General features: G+C 41.4%; 1 protein-coding gene across 8 annotated transcripts in view; it reads left to right on the forward strand.

Moving 5' to 3' along the window:
- LOC129841357 (uncharacterized) overlaps nt 1-17,042 on the forward strand; it is a 54,035-nt gene extending 36,993 nt beyond the window's left edge. For 7 of the 8 annotated variants that reach the window (XM_055909625.1, XM_055909598.1, XM_055909633.1 and 4 more), the window contains one exon: nt 10,266-17,042. In XM_055909625.1, coding sequence (XP_055765600.1) covers nt 10,266-11,322 — 1,057 coding nt within the window. In that variant the 3' untranslated portion in view covers nt 11,323-17,042. Of the gene's footprint in view, nt 1-10,146 lie in introns of all 8 variants that reach the window. The other variant, XM_055909638.1, reaches the window with a different exon arrangement.

Consider the following 17,042-nt stretch of genomic DNA (forward strand, 5'->3'; position numbering starts at 1 on the left):
TCAGAACAAGAATAGACGAGTTTCAGAAGAAAGTACTTTGTTTCTGGCCATTTTGAGCCTGTAATCGAACACACAAATGCTGATTCTCCAAATACTCAACTAGTCTAAAGAAGGCCAGTTTTATTGCTTCTTTAATCAGGACAACAGTTTTCAGCTGTGCGAACATAATTGCAAAAGGGTTTTCTGATGATCAATTAGCCTTTTAAAATGATAAACTTGGATTAGCTAACACAAATTGCCATTGGAACACAGGAGTGATGGTTGCTGATAATGGGCCTCTGTACACCTATGTAGAAATTACATAAAAATCAGCCATTTCCAGATACAATAGTCATTAACAACATTAACCAAGTCTACACTGTATTTCTGATTGATTTGATGTTTTTTTGATGCACAAAAAGTGTGTTTTTCTTTCAAAATCAAGGACATTTCTAAGTGACCCCAAACTTTTGAACGGTAGTGTATCTAAAACCATTCCTATGAAGGCTAGCACAGCGTCTATTCACTTTAACAATGAAACCATGTGAATATATTTTCATCACCACTCTGATATACAGCATTCTAAACTGAATTCCAAGTTTTTGTCCCAAATGGCACCCTATTCCCTGCATAGTGCACAACTTTTCACAAGACTTTGGTCAAAAGTAGTGCACTACATAGGGAATAAGGTGCCATTTGGGATACATTTAAGTTTGTAGCTTGGATCAATTCATATCACTGGCCCTTGAGGCTTTACATGTAATCAGGTCATCCAATGGCAGAATCCAATATGGAATACGTACTCCTTAGCATTCACATAGCATCATTAAAATCTATGGCCAGGGAGGCAGGCAACGGCAGAATGCTATTAAAGGGCATATCCCTAGGATATACCTATGCTCTTATGATGAATGCCTTTGTAATGCATGTTAATGTTTCTCACGCTCTTCACATTCAACAGAAGTCTGGGACATAGTCATTAGCAGTGTATTTCAAGGTCACTGACTTTTTTGAATAGCCTCCTAAAGCGGTATGTTGCATTAAAAGGGTCATTGTTGAAATAAGGCTGTCTAATCCAGTGCCTTCAGAAAGTATTCACACCCCTTGACTCATTCAACATTCTGTTGTGTTCCAGCCTGAATTCAACATGGATTAAATCAATGTTTGTTCTCACCCATCTACACACAATACCCCTTAATGACAAAGTGAAAACATGTTTTGAGAAATGTTTGCACATTTATTGAAAATTAAATATCTCAAACACATAAGTATTCACACCCCTGAGTCAATACTAGAAGCTCGTTTGGCAGCGATTACAGCTCTGAGTCTTTCTGGGTAAGTCTCTAAGCGCTTTCCACACCTGGATTGTGCAACATTTGCCAATTATTATTTTCAAAATTATTCAAGCTCTGTCAAATTGGTTGTTGATCCTTGCTAGACAACCATTTTCCGGTCTTCATATAGATTTCCAAGTAGATTTCAGTCAAAACTGTAACTCGCCCACTCAGGAACATTAATTGTATTCTTGGTAGGCAACTCCAGTGTAGCCTTGTGTTTTAGGTTATTGTCCTGCTAAAAGGCGAATTCATCTCCTGGTGTCTAATGGAAAGCAGACTGAACCAGGTTTTCCTCTAGGTTTTTGCCTGCGCTTAACTCCATTCCGTTTATTTTTTATCCTCAAAAACTCCCCAGTCCTTAACTATTACAAGTATACCCATAACATAATGCAGTCGCCATTATGCTTGACAATATGGAGAGTGGCACTCAGTAATGTGTTGTATTGGATTTGCCCCAAACATAACACTTTGTGTTCAGGACTAAGAGTTAATTGCTTTGCTACATTTTTTGCAGTATTACTTTAGTGCCTTGTTGAACAGGATGCATGTTTTGGAATAGTTGTATTTTGTACAGGCTTCCTTTTTACTATATCTTTGTAGTAACTGGGTGTATTGATACACAATCCAAAGTGTAATTAATAACTTCACCACGCTCAAAGGAATATTCAATGTCTGCTTTTTTTTACCCATCTACTGTACCAATAGGTGCACTTCCTTGATAGGCATTGGAAAACCTCCCTGGTCTTTGTGGTTGAATCTGCGTTTGAAACTCACTGCTCGACTGAGGAACCTTTACAAACAATTGTACGTGTGGGGTACAGCGATGAGGCAGTCGTTCAAAAATCATGTTAAACATTATTATTGCACAGCCCATACAATTTATTATGTGACTTGTTAAACACATTCTTACTCATTAACTTATTTAGGCTTGCCATAACAAAGGAGTTGAATACATATTTACTCAAAACATTTCAGATTTTCATTTTTTATGAACTTATAAAAATAAATATAAATCCACATTGACATTATGGGGTATTGCGTGTAGGCCAGTGACAAAACATCTCAATGTAATCCATTTTAAATTCAGGTTGTAACACAACAAAATGTGGGAAAAATCAAGGGGTGTGAATACTTCCTTGAAGGCACTGCATAGGTGACATATAACCAATACATCTTCATAGGAGACATATGCCAACATGAAGGAAACGGCAACATAGAGTGTCTAAATATGTCGTTGGGCCACCACTAACCGCCAGAACAGTGTCAATGCGCCTTGGCATATGTTCTACAAGTGTCTGGAATTCTATACACCATTCTTCCACAAGAAATTCCATCATTTGGTGTTTTGTTGATTGTGTTGGAAAACGCTGTCTCAGATGCCGCTCCAGAATCTCCCATAAGTGTTCAATTGGGTTGAGATCTGGTGACTGAGACACACACACACACACACCATTTAAACACCCTATGCTAATTTGAGACCCCTCTTTCAAAGTTAATTGCTTAATATTCTCAGGAACTGCACCTGTGTGCTAGAACCTGCTTTCAATATACTTTGCATACCTCATTTACTCAAGTGTTTCCTATTTGAATAATTAAGGTGTTGTACAGCCTGATTTGTTTTTGGGGGTACCTAGATAGGGGGTATCCATTCTGCCTTCCAACACTCAACAAGCCATGGGCATACGGTTATATAAACACTGTCTCCTGATAATTGTCATGGTAATGGTTAATAAACTGCCCCTCTCTGCCTCTCGCCCACCCCTCTCTGTTTCCTTCTCTCTCCCTATCTCTCTCTCTCTCCCTTCAGTGGGATAACTAATAAAACAGCAGGAGTAGATGAAAAGAGCCGGCTGAGGGTCAGAGAGAGGAGTGGCCTATCTGTCAATGCCATGAAGGCCGTGTGCATGACATGCCAATAGCCTAAACTACCCACCAGGGTCCTTTCCCAATGTCCCATACCTGGGAGACTGAGAGCAGTGTTGGGGCCCTGCAACAAATATAGGAAGTTCATTTGTTATTCTACAACTACAGAATATCAGTCATATGGGCAGCACATGTCACTGGTCCAACTCTCTGTGAGGTATTCACTGTGGTGTAAAACATCATTTAAGTTTGTGTGTGTGTGTGTGTTCGCACACTGCACTCTGACCATAAAATCGCGTTAGGAAATAGAGATGGATGTCCAAGTACAATATTAACCTCAGTGGAAAAGCGGCAGAAACCTGTGTCTTTCTTCCCTCAAGACACTGTTCCGACAAGGATTCTGTTACATAACCAGGTAGTTCACTGAAATCGTAAATGCTCCTCTTTTCAATTTCAAATCCTACCGGAATAAAGTTTGTCTCTTTCGTAGATCATTCAAATCAACAAACATGTACAGTGTGTATCTGCAAACAGCCATAAAACTGTTACAGCAAACCTTACAGAAGCTGGGGTCACACCATATCGAAAATATTCTATGGAGCGATATCCATCTAAAATTGTGTACATTTTGTATTGATTGGCAGCATGACTACGGGAGAGTTAACTACCTTTCCATAACCTCCCCAATATCCCTCGTCTCTTCACCCTCTCTATCCATACCAGAATATCCATCTCATCGATCTGTCTCAGCCTGCAGAAAGACACGTTCATTTCACAGGTCAATTCATTTTAATTACCCAGCATCTCAATAGCCCATCATTGGGGTGGAGTGGAGTGGTGTGTGTATGTGTGGTGGGAAGGAGAACTTAATTAACCTTAAAGTTCTGAGACACCTATTCACCCAGGCCACGAGTCGGACATTTGAAATGTAATTTGACAAGACACGTCAAATCTCTGGGGTCTGAGATGACAGACTGAAAGATGAAAGTTGTCTGAAGCTTCACATGCCTCCTTAACTTTTACTTTTAGTCTAGTCTATCTGTACCTTTGTCGACAACCTCAATAAATTGTAGCTCTATTTGTTCTTGCAGCTACTCATGTCTTTTGGCATCCCCACCCTCATCAATGCCGGCAAGGGGATAACCAGTTTGCTTAAATGTAGCGGTTCTGTACTTGAGAACACTTGACCTTAACCAATGCTACCAATTGCGATCTCTAACCAGTGTGTACCACTTGCGGAAACGGAACACCTTGTTGCTACACTATCTTCAATTAAGCCAAACCATTTGTCATCACGAGAGTGTCGAGATTATTTGCCACCGGAGAACTCTCGAAATGATCAAAGGCTATATTTGCAGAAAAAGGTTCTTGATGGAGGTGGGCCAGGTAAAGAACGTTCCGGTCAAAAGACCAGCAAAGACCAGCTAAAGTAGCTTGTTTCTGCACGAACACCCCCCTCACGTTCCAGATCACCGTCCCCTGCCTCAGCTCATTATCCACCTGCTCGTTGCGTTGAAGGTAATTTGGCACCAACTGATTTAGATTAATACTGAGCCCTGCGCGCAACAGCTGCTGCCAGCCAACCACTTCTTTTGCTACCCTAGAGCAGCTGTAAATCATTGCATTTCAATGATGGCCATAGTACTTATTCAACATTTACTGTGCAACACTGCAATTGTTATAGCTGATGGAGGACTCATCACTGATGCTTATTGATAAGGGCAACAGCGAACGCCCAAAGCATACCATCACCATTTTTGTTTACTTTGAACATTTTGTGGTGGGATATGGCTTGGTTTGTGGTGCTCTTCTCAATTTTCCCATTTTCCCAAATCACAGAACTTAAATGAAGTGTCAGATAAACAATTTTAAAAAGCACTCGCACATCTGAGTTATCTTGTTACAGGTGCATGGGAACAATGTGATAATAATGCGAGAGAAGAGAAACTCCCAGACTGCTCTAGCTAGTAAAATTTATTTTATTCAATGTTGGCCTTTTGGCCTTCGTCAGAGCTTTTTTCAGATGTCATATACACTGATGATAGTTAAAGTGGATAAAGTGGTTTTAACAACTGAAATATGAACTAGATCAAATGCAAATACTGGCAGAGAGAACTTCATTGGCCTACAATTCAGTTATTTTCCGCCTTTAAAACCCCCTAGTATAAGGTGACAAGGCGAGACCCAGATGCAGACACGTGAGGCAGATGGTTTGAGTCTTTGATATTTATTATAATCCAAAAGGATGGCAAGAGAATGGTCGTGGACAGGCAAAAGGTCAAAACCAGTTCAGAGTCCAGGAGGTACAGTGTGGAAGGCAGACTCGAGGTCAGGGCAGGCAGAAGGGTCATGCAGGTGGCTACAGAGTCCAGAAAACAGGCAAGGGTCAAAACCGGCAAAGAGAGACAGGAAATACAGGGATAAATACACCGGGGAAAATAAGCGACACCTGGAGGGGTTGGAGACAATCACAAGGACAGGTGAAACAGATCAGGGCGTGACACCTAGAGTCGATTGCCTCACCGGTGTGTCAATCTAAGTAACATAATAAACAAATCCCCATCAAAATCTGTCAGTTTAAGCTAGAGATATCTGTTTTTGCATTGGGTTGCATCTCAATCCTCCACAGCCACTGACGTCGCACTTCTGCTTCTGCGTTATCAGGTGGCAGAGCTAGAGCGGTGTTTGTCAGACCATGAGACATCCCAAAAATCGGTTTTCTCACGAAAATGTGTGTATGGTTGACCTACAAACTAATGTAAAAAAGGGGAGATTGTCACGAACACGATGGTGTTCTCCGTTTTGCTCTTCGACTCCCACAACTGTCACGGGACTCGCTGGAAGGTAACCGGTACCGGTTGTAAAAAATTAATTGGAGTATGTAGGTAGTTTTGTGTCTACCCCAGAAAATGGGTTAAAAAAATATATATACAGTATATTTCCTGAGCTTTCTTATATTTCATAGATATAGGACAGACACACTTCAAAACCTTGTTTCTTATAATTTGTTTTTAGACTGTATTTTTTGCCTTTTATAAATGTTATTAATTTTGTTTCTCTGGGCTGTAGTAGTAAAGGCCATATTGAATATTTGTGACTTTTTTATCAAAATGTGTTTTTTTGGCAGAAATGCCTTCTGGAACATGTGAGCTTTCATGTGCCTTAATAACAAACGTGTATTCCATCCAGAAATACGAGTACAATTGTTAAATTACGAGCCTAGTTGGTTTAGCCACGGAAAAATGGAGGAACCTTCCAGCAAGCCATGATTGGCTGAGATAATGGATGTGCTGGACATGCCGGGAGATGAGTTTTGATTGGTTTTGATTGAGCTATTCAGTATGTGTTGACAGTCCTTTCTACCACGCTGTTTTGGAAAGATATAACGTTAGCCATCAAGAACTACAAAAGTTTTGCTACTTTTCTCAACAACATTGATGCCCTGAATTTACCAGGAGCTATCGACAGACAGAAAAAGTGATGGGCTACTTTCTGCACACGCCACGGTCAGCGTGAACCGGAGTGGACAAACAAAATGTAGCTACAAACAAAACAGAGTGAAATGGTTCCTGTCTGCTGTGAAGTGTTCACCCATGTATACGCATAAGAGTCTAGCTACATTTTCCGATATGTGTTTCTAATTCTGTCATAAAGTTGTTTTTATTGCAAGTTAGTTAGCAAATGTTAGCTTGCTGGCTCGCTAGCTAACGTTACATGTATGATCTGTATGGTAATTTTATTTGAATCAGAAATCCATTTGCATTGCTAGTTATAGCCTAATGTTAGCTAGCTAACATTGAACCGAGTTTGTTACCTTTAGGTACCTGCAGATTCATGCCACAGCTATGACAATGTTTGTATAGGTAGTAGTATAAGTCGGGATTATGCCGGTTCATTGTTTAACTAGCTAGCTAGCTAGCTAGCTAGCAACGTCTCAACAAAAGACTCCACTTTGGCTGGATTATTACATGACCCATCAAATTAGCCAGGTGTGTCTGGGGGTGATTATTGTCATTTATTGTATTTCATGAACAAGTGTACATGTCTAGAAAATAGTGATCCATCCACTTAACTAGATGTGGCTGGGAGGTGGTTAGAGCATTTCCTTCACATTACCCATCAATTTAGACAAGTGTGTCGGGTAAGCATAATTTAATAATTGAATATTAACAAAATATTTTTATCTCAACACTTTCTGTTTTTGATGTTGATACCATTTCACTGTATCATTTACACCTTCTGTATCCTGTGCATATGAAAAATAAACCTAGATTTAATTTTATTTAGCTTGTGTTTACCACATGGCCTCACATGTGAATCCTAAAAGAGATGGGTGGGGCTAAGGCTTCAGAGGGTGTGAACGATGCTGAATGGATGTAGATAAATAATAGTTCTCCAGTAGGTGTACCAAAACATTCAAGGGCCTTTTTCTCAAAAGTAGGGTTATAAGTTTATCAACTTTCAAAGCAGAATTACTTTCCCATTGTTCCTCAACTGCAGTGTATGATATACTATTTTGTAGCTCAGAGTCTCTACTTTTATCCAATGTAAAAAAACACAATTTCAAATTTTGCTACATACATTTTTTTTTATACCTAAAGGGGTCCTGAAATTCAAAATCAACTAGCTAAAAGATCCATAGTATGACCATCTTAAAACAATTCCATATGTCAGTCAAAAAATGAGCATAAGAAACAAGGTTTTGAAGCGTTTGTCCGTTGTCTATGAGATATAAGAAAGCTCAGGAAATATTTATATATTTTTTGTTAAACATATTTAACGCCTTTTTTGGGTATGCACAAATCTACCTTCCTTCTTCAATAAAAAAAATTTAACCGTACCGGTTACCTTCACATGAGTCCCGTGACCCTTGTGGGTCGTAGAGAAAAACGAAGAACACCATCGTGTTCATGAGAATCTCCTTTTTTTCACATTAGTTTGTAGGTCAAACCATTCAGACGCTACATACGTTTTTGTGAGAAGACCGATTTTCGGGATGGCTTATGTTAAGAATTTAAATGCTTGGAGGAAGAAAGAGAATCACACAGCACATGAATTATATAAGCACATGCATTGACAACATGCCAGTTCATTACTACAACATAATGCAGTTTGCAGTTTCTAAGTATTTTAGCTCAGAAAATATTCAATTTCTTCATTTCAAATGAAGTGTTACAAAAAGTACAACAATGTTGACTTATCAACAGTCAGTTAAGAGATTGACTCATTAACAGTCAGAGCCCCGCTCAGGTAATCCCCCCCATTATATCGCAGCATTATCGTTGTACTGCTACAGATGACCATACTCCCATGGGTGTTGTCAGTCGTAATATGGACACAAGCCCTGATATTCTGGTTCTCTTAGAGACTTGGCTGAATGGTTCGGTCTCGGATAAGGACATTGAAATTGGTGGTTACAATATCTTCAGGTGTGATAGATTACAAAAAGAGGGAGGAGTGGCTACATATGTGAAAACAACATGCATGGCATCATGTTCTCTAAATATTACTCTTCCCAAGAAATTTCAGAAGTTGGTTGTAGATGTGGCCATAAGCCAAAATACGGATATATTTATCAGAGTGGCTGCGTTTCCGGATATTCTGGAACCCAAAAGTTCCGTGGCTTAAGTTACAGAGATTTCTGCTCATGTGCAGGATTTTGTTCCATAGCTGCAGCCCACTCCATTACCTACTTAGCTGTAGCTCAGTGCTCCTCCTCCTACTTGATCGGCAAGTAGGCTATTTAGATGGTGGGCCAACGGTGAAAACAGTGAAGTTGATTGATCTACTTCGAGGGAAAAGCTGATTTTTATTATATGACAATTAAATATTTGTATGATTACTGTAAAAGTTGTTGCCACCTTTAATTCTCACACATCTTCTACAAAAAAAATATACTCCAACATTCTGCTCTGGCAAAATTGCAAACAGCTCAACTTTGAACCAATCACCATGAAATCGTGATCTGCAGTCAGTGTGCAAAGAGGAACTAAAATTAGCTTCCAAAGACTGAAATAAGATATGTTTTTCGAGTGCTATTAAAAAATATGAAGCATGCAATACGAATGGTCTTGATGTCACGCCCTGGCCTTAGTATTCTTTGTTTTCTTTATTATTTTAGTTAGGTCAGGGTGTGACATGGGAAATGTTTGTGTTTTATCGGTTTTGGGTGGTTATATGGTAAAGGGGGTGTTGGGTGTAGTGTATGGATTTGTGTTGAGTGTATGTGTCTAGCTGTGTCTATGTTGGGCGTAGTTGTCTAGGAGAGTCTATGGTTGCCTGAATGGGTTCCCAATTAGAGACAGCTGATTTCTGTTGTCTCTGATTGGGAGCCATATTTAAGGTAGCCATAGGCTTTCGTTTGATGTGGGTAATTGTCTATGTTATACGTTTGTAGCCTGTGTGTGCACTACGTTTTATTAGCTTCACGGTCGTTTATTGTTTTGGTTAAGTTCGTAAGTGTGTTGTTTTCGTTTTGCCTTCTTCTAAAATAAAAGAAGATGGCTTATTTTCCAAATGCTGAGTTTTGGTCCGTCAATCCTACACACGATCGTGACACTTGATCATATGAAGAGAGAACTCCGTTGACCAATTACCCAATTTATTGAAAGCTAGCCAAGGTTACAGTTGACTAGCTTGGGCAGCTTATACTGTAAATGTCTCTGTGCCTGTTTAGTAAGCTAGTGTTTCATTAGCTATCTCTCTGTCAGTTATTTCAATTTTGAATCCTGTTTTGGCATGATTGTCTCATTTCAAGTGACTAGCTGCAGGCTTAAAGAAACACTAAATCATATAATTTGCACATAGACACCCAAATAAAAGTGTATAGATAGAAAGATGTGTGTGTGTGTCCTATATGCTATAATGGAGATTTAAAAATGACAGCTGCATATGCATATTAGCCAATACATATGGAATAGCTGACACATATAGCTGACACATACTTCCCTTCCTGTTGAATCTGCAGACGTGTTGCTGTGCGTTTTGTTGCTGTACGTTTTGCTGCCAACTTTACTTTACTTTGCTAGCTGACAACTTTACGTTTTTTGTTTTGTTTCTGTTTTTAATTACCGTTTATATTTTTAGTTTTTCCATCGCAACTTTTTTCCCTCATTCAACTTTTTCACTCCGGACGCTTTATCTGGACATGGTTCGTCAACACCTTCAACAGCCGAAGCTAAGTAGTAACATTAACATGATGTCTTCTAATTGCAGTCGATGTACTCATAATATACAGGAGAACGATCGCCTTACGGCGAAAATAGCTGTGCTGCAAGCCCAGCTTCAGACGCAATCGTTAGGCAAGGGTAATTTCAGTGTAGGAAAGGAAGAAACAGCGTCTGTGCCACCAGTAAGTACAGATAGTAACGTTAGTATAAATCCCCCCGCACAGTCCCCGCAGCCGGACAACTTTCTCATGGCTTCTGGAGGGAAATGCTGTTGGAATGCTCAACCGGTGTCGCTCATTCAGCCGACAGAAACTTTCAACCGGTTTTCCCCATTATGTAGCGAGTCGGAGTCTGAGTCTGAGTCTTCTCTTGTCTCTACTCCTCCCGTTACGGGGTCTGAGACGCCGAAGGCTCCCACCATTAGCTCTGACAAATTGAAAACCCTAGTCATTGGCGACTCCATTACCCGCAGTATTAGACTTAAAACGAATCACCCAGCGATCATACACTGTTTACCAGGGGGCAGGGCTACCGACGTTAAGGCTAATCTTAAGATGGTGCTGGCTAAAGCTAAATCTGGCGAGTGTAGAGAGTATAGAGATATTGTTATCCACGTCGGCACCAACGATGTTAGGATGAAACAGTCAGAGGTCACCAAGTGCAACATAGCTTCAGCGTGTAAATCAGCTAGAAAGATGTGTCGGCATCGAGTAATTGTCTCTGGCCCCCTCCCAGTTAGGGGGAGTGACGAGCTCTACAGCAGAGTCTCAGCACTCAATCGCTGGTTGAAAACTGTTTTCTGCCCCTCCCAAAAGATAGAATTTGTAGATAATTGGCCCTCTTTCTGGGACTCACCCACAAACAGGACCAAGCCTGACCTGCTGAGGAGTGACGGACTCCATCCTACCTGGAGGGGTGCTCTCATCTTATCTACCAACATAGATAGGGCTCTAACTCCTTTAGCCCCACAATGAAATAGGGTGCAGGCCAGGCAGCAGGCTGTTAGCCAACCTGCCAGCTTAGTGGAGTCTGCCAATAGCACAGTCAGTGTAGTCAGCTCAGCCATACCCATTGAGACTGTGTCTGTGCCTCGACCTAGGTTGGGCAAAACTAAACATGGCGGTGTTCGCCTTAGCAATCTTATTAGGATAAAGACCTCCTCCATTCCTGCCATTATTGAAAGAGATCGTGATACCTCACATCTCAAAATAGGGTTACTTAATGTTAGATCCCTCACTTCAAAGGCAGTCATAGTCAATGAACTAATCACTGATCATAATCTTGATGTGATTGGCCTGACTGAAACATGGCTTAAGCCTGATGAATTTACTGTGTTAAATGAGGCCTCACCTCCTGGTTACACTAGTGACCATATCCCCCGTGCATCCCGCAAAGGCGGTGTTGCTAACATTTACGATAGCAAATTTCAATTTACAAAAAAAAAAAAAATGGCGTTTTCGTCTTTTGAGCTTCTAGTCATGAAATCTATGCAGCCTACTCAATCACTTTTTATAGCTACTGTTTACAGGCCTCCTGGGCCATATACAGCGTTCCTCTCTGAGTTTCCTGAATTCCTATCAGACCTTGTAGTCATAGCAGATCATATTCTAATTTTTGGTGATTTTAATATTCACATGGAGAAGTCCACAGACCCACTCCAAAAGTCTTTCGGAGCCATCATCGACTCAGTGGGTTTTGTCCAACATGTCTCTGGACCTACTCACTGCCACAGTCATACTCTGGACCTAGTTTTGTCCCATGGAATAAATGTTGTAGATCTTAATGTTTTTCCACATAATCCTGGACTATCGGACCACCATTTTATTACGTTTGCAATCGCAACAAATAATCTGCTCAGACCCCAACCAAGGAGCATCAAAAGTCGTGCTATAAATTCTCAGACAACACAAAAATTCCTTGATGCCCTTCCAGACTCCTTCTGCCTACCCAAGGACGTCAGAGGACAAAAATCAGTTAACCACTTAACTGAGGAACTCAATTTAACCTTGCGCAATACCCTAGATGCAGTTGCACCCCTAAAAACGAAAAACATTTGTCATAAGAAACTAGCTCCCTGGTATACAGAAAATACCCGAGCTTTGAAGCAAGCTTCCAGGAAATTGGAACGGAAATGGCGCCACACCAAACTGGAAGTCTTCCGACTAGCTTGGAAAGACAGTACCGTGCAGTACCGAAGAGCCCTCACTGCTGCTCGATCATCCTACTTTTCCAACTTAATCGAGGAAAATAAGAACAATCCAAAATTTATTTTTGATACTGTTGCAAAGCTAACTAAAAAGCAGCATTCCCCAAGAGAGGATGGCTTTCACTTCAGCAGTAATAAATTCATGAACTTCTTTGAGGAAAAGATCATGACCATTAGAAAGCAAATTACGGACTCCTCTTTGAATCTGCGTATTCCTCCAGGGCTTAGCTGTCCTGGACCTGCACAGCTCTGCGAGGGCCTGGGATCGGGAGAGACACTTAAGTGTTTTAGTACTATATCTCTTGACACAATGATGAAAATAATCATGGCCTCTAAACCTTCAAGCTGCATACTGGATCCTATTCCTACTAAACTGCTGAAGGAGCTGCTTCCTGTGCTTGGCCCTCCTATGTTGAACATAATAAACAGCTCTCTATCCACCGGATGTGTACCAAACTCACTAAAAGTGGCAGTGATAAAGCCTCTCTTGAAAAAGCCAAACCTTGACCCGGAAAATATAAAAAATTATCGGCCTATATCGAATCTTCCATTCCTCTCAAAAATTTTAGAAAAAGCTGTTGCGCAGCAACTCACTGCCTTTCTGAAGACAAACAATGTATACGAAATGCTTCAGTCTGGTTTTAGACCCCATCATAGCACTGAGACTGCACTTGTGAAGGTGGTAAATGACCTTTTAATGGCGTCAGACCGAGGCTCTGCATCTGTCCTCGTGCTACTAGACCTTAGTTCTGCCTTTGACACCATCGATCACCACATTCTTTTGGAGAGACTGGAAACCCAAATTGGTCTACACGGACAAGTTCTGGCCTGGTTTAGATCTTACCTGTCGGAAAGATATCAGTTTGTCTCTGTGAATGGTCTGTCCTCTGACAAATCAACTGTACATTTCGGTGTTCCTCAAGGTTCCGTTTTAGGACCACTATTGTTTTCACTATATATTTTACCTCTTGGGGATGTTATTCGAAAACATAATGTTAACTTTCACTGCTATGCGGATGACACACAGCTGTACATTTCAATGAAACATGGTGAAGCCCCAAAATTGCCCTCGCTAGAAGCCTGTGTTTCAGACATAAGGAAGTGGATGGCTGAAAACTTTCTACTTTTAAACTCGGACAAAACAGAGATGCTTGTTCTAGGTCCCAAGAAACAAAGAGATCTTCTGTTAAATCTGACAATTCATCTTGATGGTTGTAAAGTCGTCTCAAATAAAACTGTGAAGGACCTCGGCGTTACTCTTGACCCTGATCTCTCTTTTGACGAACATATCAAGGCTGTTTCAAGGACAGCTTTTTTCCATCTACGTAATATTGCAAAAATCAGAAATTTTCTGTCCAAAAATGATGCAGAAAAATTAATCCATGCATTTGTTACTTCTAGGTTAGACTACTGCAATGCTCTACTTTCCGGCTACCCGGATAAAGCACTAAATAAACTTCAGTTAGTGCTAAATACGGCTGCTAGAATCCTGACTAGAACCAAGAAATTTGATCATATTACTCCAGTGCTAGCTTCCCTACACTGGCTTCCTGTTAAGGCAAGGGCTGATTTCAAGGTTTTACTGTTAACCTATAAAGCGTTACATGGGCTTGCTACCTATTTTTCCGAGTTGGTCCTGCCGTACATACCAATACGTACGCTACGGTCACAAGACGCAGGCCTCCTAATTGTCCCTAAAATTTCTAAGCAAACAGCGGGAGGCAGGGCTTTCTCCTATAGATCTCCATTTTTATGGAACAGTCTGCCTACCCATGTGAGAGACGCAGACTCGATCTCAACCTTTAAGTCTTTACTGAAGACTTATCTCTTCAGTAGGTCATATGATTGAGTGTAGCCTGGCCCACGAGTGTGAAGGTGAACGGAAAGGCTCTGGAGCAACGAACCGCCCTTGCTGTCTCTGCCGGGCCGGTTCCCCTCTCTCCACTGGGATTCTCTGCCTCTAACCCTGTTACTGGGGCTGAGTCATTGGCTTGCTGGTGCTCTTTCATGCCGTCCCTAGGAGGGGTGCGTCACTTGAGTGGGTTGAGTTACTGACGTGAACTTCCTGTCTGGGTTGGCGCCCCCCCTTGGTTGTGCTGTGGTGGAGACCTTTGTGGGCTATACTCGGCCTTGTCTCAGGATTGTAAGTTGGTGGTTGAGGATATCCCTCTAGTGGTGTGGGGGCTGTGCTTTGGCAGAGTGGGTGGGGTTATATCCTTCCTGTTTGGCCCTGTCCGGGGGTTTCTTCGGATGGGGCCACAGTGTCTCCTGACCGCTCCTGTCTCAGCCTCCAGTATTTATGCTGCAGTAGTTTATGTGTCGGGGGGCTAGGGTCAGTTGGTTATACCTGGAGTACTTCTCCTGTCTTATCCAGTGTCCTGTGTGAATTTAAGTATGCTCTCTCTAATTCTCTCGTTCTCTCTTTCTCTCTGAGAACCTGAGCCCTAGGACCATACGTCAGGACTACCGGGCATGCTGACACCTTGCTGTCCCCAGTCCGCCCGGCCTTGCTGCTATTCCAGTTTCAACTGTTCTGCCTGCGGTTACGAAACCCCTACCTGTCCCAGACCTGCTGTTTTCAACTCTTAATGATCGGCTATGAAAAGCCAACTGAGATTTATTCCTGATTATTATTTGACCATGCTTGTCATTTATGAACATTTTGAAAATCTTGGCTCTCTCTAATTTTCTCCTCTCTTTCTTTCTCTCGGAGGACCTGGGCCCTAGGACCATGCGTCGGGACTGCCGCCCGTGGTGACTCCTTGCTGTCCCCAGTCCGCCTGGCCTTGCTGCTATTCCAGTTTCAGCTGTTCTGCCTGCGGTTATGGAACCGCCACCTGTCCCAGACCTGTTGTTTTTCAACTCTTAATGATCAGCTATGAAAAGCCAACTGAAAATTATTCATGATTATTATTTGACCATGCTTGTCACTTATGAACATTTTTGAACATCTTGGCATAGTTCTGTTATAATCTCCACCCGGCACAGCCAGAAGAGGACTGGCCACCCCTCATAGCCTGGTTCCTCTCTAGGTTTCTTCCTAGGTTTTGGCCTTTCTAGGGAGTTTTTCCTAGCCACCGTGCTTCTACACCTGCATTACTAGCTGTTTGGGGTTTTAGGCTGGGTTTCTGTACAGCACTTCGAGATATTAGCTGATGTACGAAGGGCTATATAAAATAAAATTGATTGATTGATATAGCATTCTTTGCAATACAATCTTCTCGAAAAAAAAGTTGTACAATGTGCTCTGCAATAAGATAAGTTCAATAAGTTTGAATTCTAAACCAGATGAGTTCTTAAATGGCAGCTGCCCATAACCATAGCGGGCATGCATGATGTTGGATGCATTGGAATATAAGGTATGGAGAATGATACAGAGCCTGTAGGATTATAGAAAAAGCAGTTGGAAAATGAACGTTAAAGTTTAAAATACAACATTTGCTGTGACTGTGAGTATATATTTAGGTGGTTTCAATGATTCACTTTCCTATTAACTTTATAGGAACGTCAAATCAAATCAAATGTTATTAGTCACATGCACTGAATACAACAGGTATAGGTAGACCTTACAGTGAAATGCTTACTTACGAGCCCCTAACCAACAGTGCAGTTTCAAGCCGAAGAACACCATCCCAACCGTGAAGCACGGGGGTGGCAGCAAGATGTTGTGGGAGTGCTTTTCTGCAGGAGGGACTGGTGCAATTCACAAAATAGATGGCATCATGAGGCATGAAAATGATGTGGATATATTGAAGCATCATCTCAAAAAATGGCTCAAGAACAACAGAGTCAAGATATTGGAGAGGCCATCACAAAGACCTGACCTCAATCCTATTGAACATTTTTGGGCAGAATTGAAAAGGTGTGTGCAAGCAAGGAGGCCTACCAACCTGACTCAGTTTCACCAACTCTGTGTCACGCCCTGTCCATAGTTTGCTTTGTATGTTTCTATGTTTTGTTTGGTCAAGGTGTGATGTAGGTGGGCATTCTATGTTGTATGTCTAGGTTGTCTATTTCTGTGTTTGGCCTCGTATGGTTCCCAATCAGAGGCAGGTGTCAGTCGTTGTCTCTGATTGGGAGCCATATTTAGGTAGCCTGTTTTCCTTTGGGTTTTGTGGGTGGTTATTTCCTGTGTTAGTGTTTTCACCATACGGGACTGTTTCGGGTTGTTTGTTTTGTACTTTTGTTATTTCGTTCAGTGTTCTGTTTGATTGATTAAATATATCATTATGGACACTTACCACGCTGTGTATTGGTCCGATCCTTGCTACTCCTCCTCAGACGAAGAGGACAAAACCCGTTACACTCTGTCAGGAGGAATGGGCCAAAATTCACCCAACTTATTGTGTGAAGCTTGTGGAAGGCTACCCAAAACGTTTGATCCAAGTTAAACAACTTAAATGCAATGCTACAAAATACTACTTGAGTGTATGTACACTTCTGACCCACTGGGAATGTGATGAAATAAATAAAAGCTGAAAAAAATCA

The sequence above is a fragment of the Salvelinus fontinalis genome, chromosome 3 (assembly GCF_029448725.1).
Source record: "Salvelinus fontinalis isolate EN_2023a chromosome 3, ASM2944872v1, whole genome shotgun sequence".
Taxonomy (NCBI): Eukaryota; Metazoa; Chordata; class Actinopteri; order Salmoniformes; family Salmonidae; genus Salvelinus; species Salvelinus fontinalis.